Source organism: Lithobates pipiens, unplaced genomic scaffold, assembly GCF_037356315.1.
Source record: "Lithobates pipiens isolate NorthernLeopardFrog02 unplaced genomic scaffold, aLitPip1_a1.2 Scaffold_23, whole genome shotgun sequence".
Taxonomy (NCBI): Eukaryota; Metazoa; Chordata; class Amphibia; order Anura; family Ranidae; genus Lithobates; species Lithobates pipiens.
Genome location: NW_027507785.1, coordinates 70,287,036 through 70,300,333, shown reverse-complemented (window position 1 = coordinate 70,300,333; position 13,298 = coordinate 70,287,036). Strand labels below are relative to the sequence as shown.

The 13,298-nt window shown below is 43.3% G+C and overlaps 1 protein-coding gene across 1 annotated transcript in view; it reads right to left on the bottom strand.

Annotated features, from left to right (window-relative positions):
* Positions 1-5,971: 5,971 nt before the first annotated feature.
* EIF4E3 (eukaryotic translation initiation factor 4E family member 3) overlaps positions 5,972-13,298 on the bottom strand; it is a 38,258-nt gene continuing 30,931 nt past the window's right edge. Inside the window, exon 7 of the mRNA XM_077451835.1 lies at positions 5,972-8,538. Coding sequence (XP_077307961.1) covers positions 8,492-8,538 — 47 coding nt within the window. The 3' untranslated portion in view covers positions 5,972-8,491. The remainder of the gene's footprint in view (positions 8,539-13,298) is intronic.

Below are 13,298 nucleotides of genomic sequence, written 5' to 3'. Positions count from 1 at the left end.
CCTAATAGTTTTATTTGTTTTGAAATTATCAATGCTCCCCGCTGAGACCACTGCCTGTGGGAGGGAATTCCACATCCTTGCCGCTCTTACAGTAAAGAACCCTCTACGTAAGGTTAAACCTCTTTTCTTCTAATGTTCAGTGGCTACGGGTCTTGTTAAAATCCCTTCCGCAAAAAAAAAAAAAAAAGTTTTATCCCTATTGTGGCATGGGGCTCCCCTTAAAATTTGAATCAGCTTCTACAATTCGCATGAGAACCGTGTCTAAATTGCAGCTGAACCGCTACTTTGGAGAACCGGACTGCACATGCGTGAACCCGGCGGAAGAAAGAAAGATAATGAATGCAGCCATCACAGCTAGGAATTGGTAAGCTGCATTATAGTAAATGTTTGCTTATGGGTTTAATTCCACTCCAGATTGTAGTCAATGCCAATTTTCAATCCACAATAGTAGGTTGACTTTGTTAAAAGTTATTTAATGTGGAAATAAATAGGATGCAGCAGGTAGAATACAACTTTCCTCACTCATAAGCAATGGAGAGAGGTCTTTAAAGCAGAACTTGCATCAAAATGCAAGATCAACTTATTCATCACCACCAGGAAGAAATGCACTTGTCTTATATCCCAAGGCTTCAACCCATTGCATTTGGGCAACAGTGGCATCATGGGCCATATACCAGGATCCTTGGCACATCTAGGATCTCAAAACTCATAGGAAGACACTCCTGCACTGTGCATTTGTTGGATACCCCGTTTTTTTTTTTTTTTTTTTTTTTTTTAAAAAGCCTTTATTATTTATTTTAATACAGGTTGAGAATATGCAAAGATTAATTTTTTTTAATATTTTGTAAATCCTGTAATTGTATCGGATTATTACAGTACTAAACAGATGAACACTGCCACCTCCAGGCAGCAGTGGCATTTGCAGTGCCATGTACAGGGTGAAAGCTTATTTTGTAAATGGAGCCAGCTTATAACTATGTCCTAGTAAACACAAGATTGACAACATTCCAATTGTCAGTAGGGACCAGAGCCATCAGTGACTGTTGGGTTTGAGAACCACCAACCATGCAGTGTTGGCTTGGGAAGGATGGGTTTACAAAGGGCGGACATGTATTAGTTATCCTCACCACAATGTCCAAATGTGCAGTAAGAGCTCAGTAGACAGCTCTTAAAAAAAGGGTCTTCCGTCCCATGATGTGATGTCAAGGGTCTTCTTCCTGCTCTGGAGATGGGCTGCTCCTGAATGCTGCAGATTAAAGACTCATAAAATGATGTGTCACTGTTCCAAATGGTATTCACCTGTGGGCCCAGGATGGCCTTAATGTGGAAATACCAGGACCCCTTTCTTAGAACCTGTGCACCCCAATTGTAGTGCATCCACATGCATTCATTTTGATTTGTTGCATCAAAACAACCCATTCAGCCAGCCCCTAGTTTTAGTCCTATTTAAGAATGCCTTGAAAGCTTAGTTCGATTTTGTTTCTAAATGCACAGTAGAAGTGACTTGTTATACAATAATAAAAATGTATGTGCATTTATTTTTTTTTATTTTTTTTTTCAAGTACCCGCAGTTTGTCTACATTAAGATACTGCCAGATTTTGGTTTATTATTGTAATTACCGGATATAAATTATTGTATATAAAAAAAAAAAAAAGCAAAAGCACAAAGGGCACATGTAGCATTTTTGGCAGTGCACAGTAGTGCATTGACACTACTTGTGCTGCACTGCAACACACATCCATTGGCAAAGCATATCTTTCTGCATTGCACCAATGCGTGTTACCACGCAGACTGTGAATGGGCCCTTAAAGGTAGATTACTGGAAAAGCTACAACCAGCACACCAATACTCTGAATTTAGCAGCAGTGAAAAGTTTTAGTATGCAGAACTGAAACAGCTACAACCAGCGCATCAATACCTTGAATTTGGTAACTACAAAGCAGTGAAGTTTTAGTAGGTTAAAAAAATAAATCACAAACAATATAATTTGTCCTTATTAGTGTGTAAAACAAAGGTAAACTCTTACCAGCAGATGGCGCTCTGAGTCCAGAGATCACACTTGAGATTGCAGTAATTACATAAAGTGTCACTGTATTATTAAATGGGGCCAACAAAGGCAATAGACTGCAGAAAAAAAATTCAATTTTAAAAGCCTGGAGTGCAGTGCAGTGTGCGCTGTAATATTTTTGTTATGCAAGGAAAATAAACAGCATTTTAGCTTGCACATGATTGTATGATAAAAAGCAGCAGAGCTTCCACTCATTTCAGATCTACCCCTTAGATTTACAGCGACTGCACGTCCAAGTGCAATTGCAGTGCAAAGTGGATTTACCTTTTGTAAATAACCCCCAAAGAAACCAAAACAAATACGTTTAGAAATTAAGTTGTGTAATAAAGATAGAATGACACAGGGAAAAAGTATTGAACATGGGCTCTGTGCATTAGTCTCGCTCTTTTCGGTTCATGGTCTCATTGCTAGTGCAGCCACATATAAATACCAATGGCACCCAAAGCCTCAGGGTGGCAACTACAGTTAGTAACGATCCAAGTGGGCAAAAACTATCAGTGCCAACATAAAGAACAGGCACAAGATCTTTCCAGAAGTCTGGAGAAAAGTAATGGTCATCTTTTTCAGAGTCTCCATCAGGTGTTTCACTCGCTCTTCAAGGATCTATATCACCAGTTTCATCTCCTTTATCTGCGTCTTGCTTCTGGGTCCTTTTTGGTACTTTTAACCTCTCTGCATGGATCCACACTCCAGACTGCTCTGTAAGGACAGTGGTTCTGGTCACTGCGATGACAGTAGCAGTAAGGGATAGTCTTGATTCTTGGTCTGGTGCAGCCGACAAATCAGCACCATGTCACCAGGCTGGAATTCATGCATTGGTTCCTGTGAGGGTAAAGGGAGAAAAGGATACTTTACTGTAGATGCTATTCAATTTCATAAATCAAAATGTCTGCAATATTCTTCTTGCATCATGCCCAGGCCACCTTATTCTATCAACAGGTCTCTTGGCCCTGTGGGTGGGAAATGGTAGACTCAGAATGTCAAAGGGTGGCAAATGATTGATCTTGGAAGGAGTCATTCTAATCTCGGAAAACCGCTCCCTGCAGTTTTAGCAATTGGCAAAAGTGCCACCCAGAGCTTACCTTGTCCTTGATCACCCTGTTCATTCTTTCCACTATACCCAAGCTTTGTGGGCGTTAGAGTGGAAATTCCACATTTGCAGGGTTCTGACCATCTCCTGATATACCTTGGAAACAAAGGCTGGACCCTTATCCGAGTTAATTTGCAACAGGCATCCCCACATAGGTATTTTTTGTGTCAGGAAATTACAACTGTCCTTACAGCCTCCCTAGTACAGACAAAAGCTACCCACCTAGAAAACATGTCTACTATGACAAGTAAATATTCCTGTCTGTCCCAACTTTGGCATGCGAGTAAAAGCAATTTGTAGGCGTGTGTAGAAGGTGAAGTAGAGGTTTGTGTTTTGGGTTTTTTGATACATTCACTGCAACTGGACACAAAAGACTTACATAATGACCGGATGTGTAGGCTGTGGAAATCTTGTCAACACGTCAACTGTGGCGTTCCATCCTCTATGGCCTAGGCCCTGGTATTGTGAAATGCATAAAGGTGCACTTGCTTTTGGAATACCTGGCTTGCCCTCTTTGGCAATGAGTCCAGTTTTGGGACTCTGTTAGACCCTCCTTATGCCAGGTCTTCTGATGAAGCCATAGCACAGGGGTCTTCAAACTATGGCCCTCCAGTTCAAAAACTACAATTCCCATCATGCCTAGTCATGTTTGTGAAAGACAGTTTTACAATGCCTCATGGGATGCGTAGTTCTGCAACAGCTGGAGGGTTGTAGTTTGAGGATCCCTGCCATAGCCTATAGGTCTTGTAAAAACACATTCCCAGGATAAAGTAAAAGAATCACACCACCCAAAATTGTTCAGTCATTTAAAGCCGTACACCAAAAACGCAATTGTGTCCAAAGCCAAATTTGCACCATTTTGGATAGTAGTCAAGGATTAAAATCCCTGTCAGGTACTCTACCACTGGATGCACAGGGAAAGTGCCAAAACCCAACATGTTTCAAGGGGCCCGTGTCCCTCACCAGGGCTTGGTACTGTTGAAGAAGTTGTGTACTTGGAAACAGCAATATGCACAAATCCAGAATATTGTTGCACTCAAACCATATGGTCAGTAAAAGCGGTAATATGGTTATAGCAAAAAAAAAAAAAAAAAATGAAGTGTTCTAAATATTCAGTGTTGTATTTAGAGCACTGCAATTTGTGATTTTAAGCTTAAGGGAGAGTATACTACCACTACTTGCTTTCAGTGTTTAGCACTGACTAACATTTTCTGCACTGTCATTTTAATGCTTCAATAAAGATAACAAGGAGTGTAGCAATATTCCAGATTCGTGCAGGTTACTGAATCTCAGACAAGCTGTAGCACCCTGGGGTCCAGTTCACAACTTCACCTACAGCAGCATTACTGGTCCAAATTCTGTAAATGACTGAAACATTTGGGGAGGGGTGCAGATGTCATTCGGATGATTGTTCAAAATGCTGGTTAAGCCAGAGTCCCATTCATTCTTGCATATACAGTCCCTACCCACACAAAGCCGACCTTCAGCCACCAGGTCTGGTAGTGCTGCCTTACAATTAAGTGTACAATCTGATCAACCTTAGAATTACCAAAACATTAACTATCAAATTAAATTGGAACCATCAAAGGCAGGTCCTTGAGCCTTATTTCTCAGTAGAGCTAAAGGTCATTTTATGGTCAGAGTGCAACATGGTGAGATTCAGGAGATTGTGCTCTTGGTTGCTTAAGACACGAGAACACCCAGGGCCGTCTTTAATACTGATTGGACCCCGGGCAAAATTTTTCTTGGGGCCCCCCCATGCAATTTCCCTTTCCACCTGCTCTGAGACAAACAAATAACAGCTAGACTTAAAATCAGTTTACTGTATCAGATCAGGCAGCAATTGCGATTGATTGCCAGCAGTTACAGCATTTCATTACTGCTTACTGACTGGTTGCTTGGGGTTACAGCACACATTGCGGCTCACTGATTAGTTGCTAGAGGTTACAGCACATCTCCTCACAGCAGGGGAGCATGATATACATATGAATGCCGCCTTTTACATATCATTGCCGCCGGCCGCAGCTATTTTTACTTAATATTGTCGCTGCTATTTACATATGAATGCTGGTTATTTACATGTAAACACAGGGTATGCAGATGAGTCATCTGTATACAATAGGGCAGAGCTGGGCAGTATTCGTAGCAGCACTTCACACCGAGATATCGGGACACAGCACAGGACTAAAACCTCAAGGGACAAGAGAATTTAAACCTGGATAGTTGGCAAGTATGAGGCAGCTGTTTTGGGCCCCAAAACAATGACAGGGCCCAGGGCAGCTGCCCCTTTTGCCCTGCCTTAAAAATGGCCCTGAGAACACCAATTGCTTTAACTGATCCAGGGCCTTACACCTTCACTTAGCCAAGTTTTTCTATTACAGTCTGCGAGATTCAACCTGTCCTGGTGTCAGCCGACATTCAGCCTGTGTCTACAGGTCCTTGTTTTACCAGGCTTCAGTCACTGACCCCTATCATTACAACAACCCTGTAGTATATCCAGTCCAGCAGTGTCAACAGGTGGAGCAAAAGCTCTGGGTTGATTACTTGTTTGACTTGCAATGCAAATGCATCTTAATAGGATTTGCTGCATCTAAAATGGAGTTCAAATGCATCTAGAGAATGGTGATCTGCATTACACTGAAGTAAATGGCTTGCATTTCAAATGCATGAAATCTGCCATCTACAAAAGTCCAAACAGCATTTAGCATTCAAACAGGGCTGCACTTTGAATGCAAAAGCAGCATTTGACAACATTCCCATCTACATGGACCCCAAAGTAACAGGATCTACAATATTCATAAATTACACATGATGAATTAAGAAAAATCTTTATTCACAATACAACTGAATACACATAAGCAGTTTATAAATACAGATGAAAGCATAAAAAGTGTTTTAAAAAAAAAAAAAAAGATAAATTAAGATCTGATGGCTGGATACGGTGGATGTCAGTGCAATCTTTTCCATACAGAGAACATAACTGTCTTTACACTGGATGCAGGTATAGCCAGAAATCACAAGGGATCATTTTAGAAACCATACCAGGATAATGTAAAACTAAGTGGACCTGTCACATGACCAATGAGCCATTTTGCCTAAACAGACTGCCAGTACTATGTTCCTCACATTTATGTGCTTATAAACAGACCAGTTTAAAAAAAATGAAGCAAAATAACTCTGATCTCGGATAGGTCCACCTAAAGTGATTGAATTACTGTAAATTTGCTGCTAAACTTTGAAGACTACTAAATCTTTGGTTCTACAAGATTAAAAGAGTTTGAATCCTGAGGGACAAAAATTGGCCTCAAAGCTTAAACATGTACAGTTAGCAAAGTCTGAATTTTTAAGACTGACATAAAGGGTAAATAAATGGTGACCCCTAAATCAAGTCAGACTATATCCAAGCAATGTCAATGGTCTTCATAGATAAGAAAAAAAAAATATATATGGATACATTAGGTTATATTGCAAATAGAACAATGATGTGTAAAGACAAAGTGACTTTGTACTGCATAAAGTTGGGCTTCTACATTGGCTGCCTTCTGTGAGGTTACACCATTCATCTGCTAAGTTACAATCATACCATATAAATTACTAAAAAATTTACTTCTAATAAGAAAAAAACAAAAAAAAAAACAAACAGTGTAAGTATCACTGGAATTCATTGCAATTTACAGTAGACTGAACAATGATTGGCTGCAATGACTTCCTGAACACAGCTGCTCTGAATACTACATTGAAGAGCTTCTCCATAAAATAGGTACGCTACTTTATAAAATCACTGGAATCCTTTTGCATTTATAGTTCTCAGCTTATTAACCCAGTGGAGAGCTGTGGGGCTGTGTAAAACATGGGTACTTATCTGAAACCATCTACACTAAGGGCTGGATGCAAGGGGACTGCTGTTAAAACTCTCCAATTAATTTACTACCAGGGCAGGACATCCTTCAATAAGTCACTTGAAGCTTAGCCAATTTCCGGTAAGGGCTTATTGTTACACAGCCTTTAATGGAAGCCAATGACTGGATGGCTGTAAATCAATGCATGCAAGTAAAATTGTGGGGTTTCATTCTCTCCCCTACCCTCTTTAAATAGGCTAGTTGCCAGACAGTATGGCTTTAATACATCCAAGTCAGACAAACTTAAAATCAGAATTCCTTAATACTTGTTCAGGGTCCGACAAGCTAAATATTTTCAGAAAGGGTCAGCAAAAGAGTCTTTGTACATTTCCCATGAACATAGGACATAGGACATTAAACTTTCAGGAGAACCTTTAAATCAAAATCTAACTACTAGAACTTTAAAGATTAAGGCTAAGCACTGCCAAAGCCCCAGTCAATGCTCCTCAATCAAAATGTTTCCAATGGTGCCAATGGCTTCCTGCAGTGAGAGGTCCTCAAACAGGAAAAAAAAAAAAAATGGGCACATGGCAATGCTTTGCCTTTGTCTGTAAAATGAGTTCTAGCAGTTAGAACAGACAAGTGTATTTAAATAAACCAAGGAGTTGAATGTTAAATTATAGCTACAGATTTGAGATCTTCCAACAAGGACACCATCTTAAATTACATAGGCTGGTAAAACACAACAGGTAAAAAGCTCAATGACTGAGACCTTATTAAAATTGGGCACTTTCGTGCAATACAGTCCACGCAAAACGCAATCTTTCATTAAATTACAGTGTAGCGATTCTATTGGGTTGGAAGAGGGGGGAACCATCACAGGAATGTCAGAGATGGAGACTTCCAAGAACTACAACATGATTGTGCATTCAGACCTCTGCATGATCAAAATTCCATGTCTAAAAAAAAAGGAGTTCCATCTATTACTGCAAAGCATTATGGGGAAAAGTGCTGGGTTATCACAGTACTTTGTAGAGAAAACTGGTTCATTCTTCTTGGAAACTTATGTGCGGGAAAACGGTTCCAAAATCTTGTCGTTTTTAAAGAAAAGACAGCTTTACAAACTTCACAGAAATAGCCCTGAGTTACTTAACAGATCCGAGTCTGTTTAAAGATTCGTAGGGCAGCAAGATTTGTTCTTTTATAGCAGCAAAGCCATCATACAGTTTCCAAAGAAAAAAAAGCCAAAACTGAAAATTGGACTTGAGTACTATTGCCCACTCAGAAGCGGTTAAACTTTTCTAAAAAAAAAAAAAAAAAAAAAAAAAAAAAAAAAAAAAATGACCAGTGTAGTTCAGCATTAAAACCAGTTCCTGGCCTTTCTTGCCACATTTTAACCCTCTTTGCTGTACGGTGGTGTACCAGCAACACTGATTTGTGGTTTCCTGTCTGATAGGTAAAGGGTTAAGGGCTGCGATGTTGCCAGGTCACTGCTAGTGTCTTGAACGGCCACCTTCGAATGCATGATGTTCTTCGTGAGCTGCAAAGAGAGACCCGGTTAGTTTGAACACAGGTTTTTTTTATAAGGTTATGCAAAAAAAAAAAAATTTATATATACATATACATATACACACACATGAAAAAGGAAAAACCCTTTATGTTATGACCGACTACATATTCAAAATACACTTCCTGCCAGTGTCAATTTCAACTAAAGTATTCTTAGTCGACTAAATACCACACTAGTCAAAAGAAATTTTAAAAATGAAGAAAAATAATAAATTTATCTCAACGGCTCAAATTGGTGTCTGTAGGGCATGGTCAAACCTTAATACCATAACAGATTTGATTTTTTATCTCAGGAGCATATAATGTTTGGCAGTTCTAAAGTAAATAAAAAAAAAAAAATGCATTCAAGTTCAACTAAACCCATTAAATTTTAGACTAAAAACTGATGACTAAACATTTTAGTCAAAAAAATAAGACCCCTTTCACACCACACCGCCCATTGCTTCGGCGCTAAAACGCCGCTATTTTTAGCTGCGTTTTATCACGCATTTCGGCTGCTAGCAGGGTGCTTTTACCTCCCGCTAGCGGCCGAGAGTGTTAAAACTGCCGGCAATATGCCGCAATAGCGGCATTTTGCTGGCGGCATTACAGTTGATTTCAATGGGGAGCAGCGGTGGAGGAGCGGTAAACACACCGCTCCAAAGAAGCTGCTGGCAGGACTTTTGACGTCCTGCCAGCGCACTCAGGCTTTCACACTACACACAATGGTGCAGACTTCTTTAGGGCGGATTGCAGGCGCTATTTCTAACGCTATAGCACCTGCAAAACACCCTGGTGTGAAAGGGGTCTAATGGCCCATCCACAATCTGAAAAGCAGACGAAAAATACAGCTTTCAACGCGATCATACGATAATCAGATTTTTTTTCTGTCATACGAGACTTTGTGACTAGTAACCCATTACATTTCTACTAGATACAATCAAGCAAAAAAAGTAGAGTGATCAGTTGTCCAATTTTTGGATAGTGTGTACAGGCCAGAAGGCCACTTTCACCCTCAGACCAGCCAAGTGTTAGCGGTAAAGCACTGCTAGTTTTAACAGTGCCTTGTGGGTGGGGCTCTTTTTTAACCCCAAAGAAGGGGTTAAAGAGGAAGTTAACCCAGATGGGTTTTATTTTGCTCGCTGCAATGCCCACTAACGAAAAAGCATAATGGGCTAGTATGCATCACATACTAGCCCATTATGTGCCACTTACCTGCAAAAGAATCCAGCGATGTTCCCAGTGTGAGCAGTGTCCATCTTTTGGCCCCTCTTTGTTCTGGGCCGCAGACTCAGGCTGATTCACCGGAGCTGCAATTAACGGCACAGGCTAGGGAAGAAACGGCACTTAGTTTTGTTTCTTCCCTGCGCATGCCCTGTTGGAATTTTCAGCAGATAAGTGAAATCTCCTAAACTGCACATTTAGAAGATATTTCCACTACCTATAGGCAAGCCTAGAATAAGGCTTACCTATAGGTAGAAGTCCAAAAAGTGGGTTTACAACCACTTTTTTTGGATGTCTTCCTGGTCCCTCAGGGCCGTCAGCCAAAACGGGTTGAGCCGCCAAGGAGGAGCAGGTGAGACGCTCAGGAGCTGGAGCGCAATCCAGTATGGAGTGTGATCCGAAAGTATTCTCGGAGCAAAGCCCACATCCCCTAGTTTCGGTGTTAGGGACCTTGAAATTAAAATAAAATCTATACGCGACATAGTGTTGTGACTGGCCGAGAAGCATGAGAAGGCTTTAGCGTGTGGGTGTCTGTGGCGCCAAGTGTCAACAATAGCAAAGTCGGTCAGCATGCGGTATAGCCTAGTGTGGGCTGGCGAGTCAGAGGGAGGGTCTGGTGCACCCATACGGTCCAGGGCAGGAGTGAGAGTCATATTAAAGTCTCCCATCCACACCGCTGGTACGGAGGGATATTGAGTCATAAAGGCAAGACCCTCACTAATGACAAGTGAATTGTATGGGGGGGGACATAGCAAGCTAGTATTAGGATGGGGGATCCATTAACGGTGGCGTGTATAAACACATATCTTCCCTGCTGGTCCGTCTGAAGTGACATTAAATCAAATGGGACCCTTTTTGCAACCAGGACCGAGACCCCTCTGGAATACGAAGTGTGAGTAGCATGATAGGCCCAGCCTATCCAAGGCTTTTTCAAAGAGGATTGTAAGTGACCCGTAACATGAGTCTCAACCAGTGCGATGACATCAGCACGCTGAGATTTAAGGAATGTCAGAACGTCGGTGCGCTTAATCTTATTGCGCATGCCCCTGACATTCCACGTCAGAAATTTTAGGGAGCTCATGGCGGATATAGGGCGTGCGTAATGAACCGCAGATGGACTAGGACCAGCCGAGCAGACATGGACAGAGCAATTGGTGGAAACCTCTGTATCAACCAATATCTATAGTGCACATGTGACAACAACATAGTACCTATAGCATAACAAAACATTTGTAGATAGGTTGGCATAGAAAAACAAATCCCCACAACATTTCCCATCCCTCCCAGTCCACTGCTTCCCCAACTCGGCACGGACATAGTATCCCACAACCAGGTATCAACGGGGGACATCCAACGGGCAAGGCCCATTGGAGGCAAGGGACTTCATTTTAAGGGAGCATAGATACCCATTATAAAAAGAAAAAAAAAAAAAGAAGAGGAACAGAAAACAGTCCAGCAAACGGACAAAGTTCACAAAAATCCTAGGGGGGCGACTCCTTCTCTGAGAAGCGCATGGGGTGCAGGAGCCACAACAGTGTGGCACCATTACAGTCGTACAGGGAGAGGTCCCGTTTGCCAACGGAGCAATAGTCAAGGTATAGCAGGAATCCACAACATCGGTCAGCATGTGGTCTTCAGCCAGTCTCTTTCAGGCGCAGAGAAAGCGAGGATAATGGATCAAAAATCACCCGAATGCGGCCGGAATATTGCAAGATCCGGGGTGGTATATATAAAAAGGAGAAGAAAAAAAAAGGGGGGGGGAGGGGTTGCCATTACTGTCCCGCCGCTCTGCCAGAATACACAGATCCGCACTGTGTTCATTAAGGGGATAGACCGTGGATGAAAGTCAAACAGCGTTGCGGGAAAAGGAGAGGAGCGGAAGGGGGGGGGGGGGTTAGAGCACTCACAGCTTTCAGACAGCATGGCACGTTCAGGCCCGGCGATCCCTCTGATCAATCCAGGTGGATGCCAGTTCGGGGTCTTCGAAGAAATGGGTTCGGCCGTCACATTCCACACGGAGCTTTGCAGGATATAACATGGCATACTTGAGGTGTAGAGTACGGAGGCGACGTTTAACCTCCTGGAACCTGGACCGTTGTCGCTGCACCTCATTGGAGAAGTCTGGGAAGACGGCCACATGGACGTTGGCATGGGGGATATTCCCCTTCTCTAGTCAGGCGGAGGATCTTGTCGCGATCTTTGAAATTTAGGAATTTGGCTATCAGAGTACGCGACGGAGCTCCTTGGGGAGGAGGGCGGGCAGGGATGCGGTGAGCTCTTTCAACTGCAAACATCACAGAGAATGCCTCTCTACCAAAATTGGTTGTAAGGAAGTTCTCAAGGAAGCTTGCCGGGTCGTTACCCTCAGCATGCTCAGGGAGGCCGATAAAGCGGAGGTTACACCTCCGAATGCGATTTTCCATGTCGTCCTGCTTTGCACTAAGCTGCTGTAGCTGACGACGCATCTCATCAGTAGTATGTTGCAGGGGGTGTAAAATATCTTCCACTCTGCCGATGCGGGTCTCCGCTTCCTCCACACGATCCCGCAGGGTGGAAAGATCCTGTCTGATAAGAGAAACATCAATTTTGACCTCCTCGATTTTGGTGGTAAGCGTGCTCTGGCACATGGCAATGGCATCTAGGACCTTGTTAGTGGCCGCTTCGGAGCGTTCCATATCCGGGGATGCGCCTGCACCGTCTTTATCCCGTAGGTCTTCTCCGAGCCTGCGGTACTTGGCAAGTTTGTCAGCGGCTTCAGAGCTCTTTTTTGGTGGAGACATACTGCAGGAGTAGAGCAGGAGTATTCCCGGGTGTACCAAGATGGCCGCTGTTCACCAGGCAGGATCGTTAATATCCCCCCTCCTACCCAGTCCAGGGGTGTCCCAGAGGAGGCTGTGGGATGTCAGACAATCAGTGGCAAGGTCCAGTGGCACTAAAACGAAGGGAAGCAATACAGGAGATCTGCGAGTCCTCACCAGGGCAGTCACAGGGTGTAGCAAGATGGCCGCCAGGAACTAGGCCGAGACCGCTGGACCGTCCCTCAGGCCTCCACCGACCAAACAACTGCCTCAGCATGTACCCCAGATCATCCGGTGGGCATAGGGGGCAATAAGCAGGCTCAGGGCTGCCTGTACAGAGAGATAGAGCTGCCGGAGCGGCCGCCGGGTGAACCAAGATGGCCACTCCTCCAGGAGGTAGGCCGAGTCCCCAGTCTTTCCTGCACAGCAAGCCCGGATGGAAGAGGAGAGCTTCGGCGGCGGCCGTGGGCGGTGCTTTCGAGCACTGGGTGGCTGGATGGCTGCCCAGGGAGAGTGGCAAGGTCCCTGGCTGTGGAAGCAGAGATAATTTTAGCAGGATAGGCGGCAGGATACAGTGGGCAAATGGAGGACTCACCACAGACGTCCTACTCCATTGCTGTCCAGGCCACGCCCCCGGTTTACAACCACTTTAATAAGGGATTAAAAGTGTTTGAAAAGGGTTGCTCCCGATTGATTTCAGTGGCAGGGGCGGTGTATACACTGCTCCTGC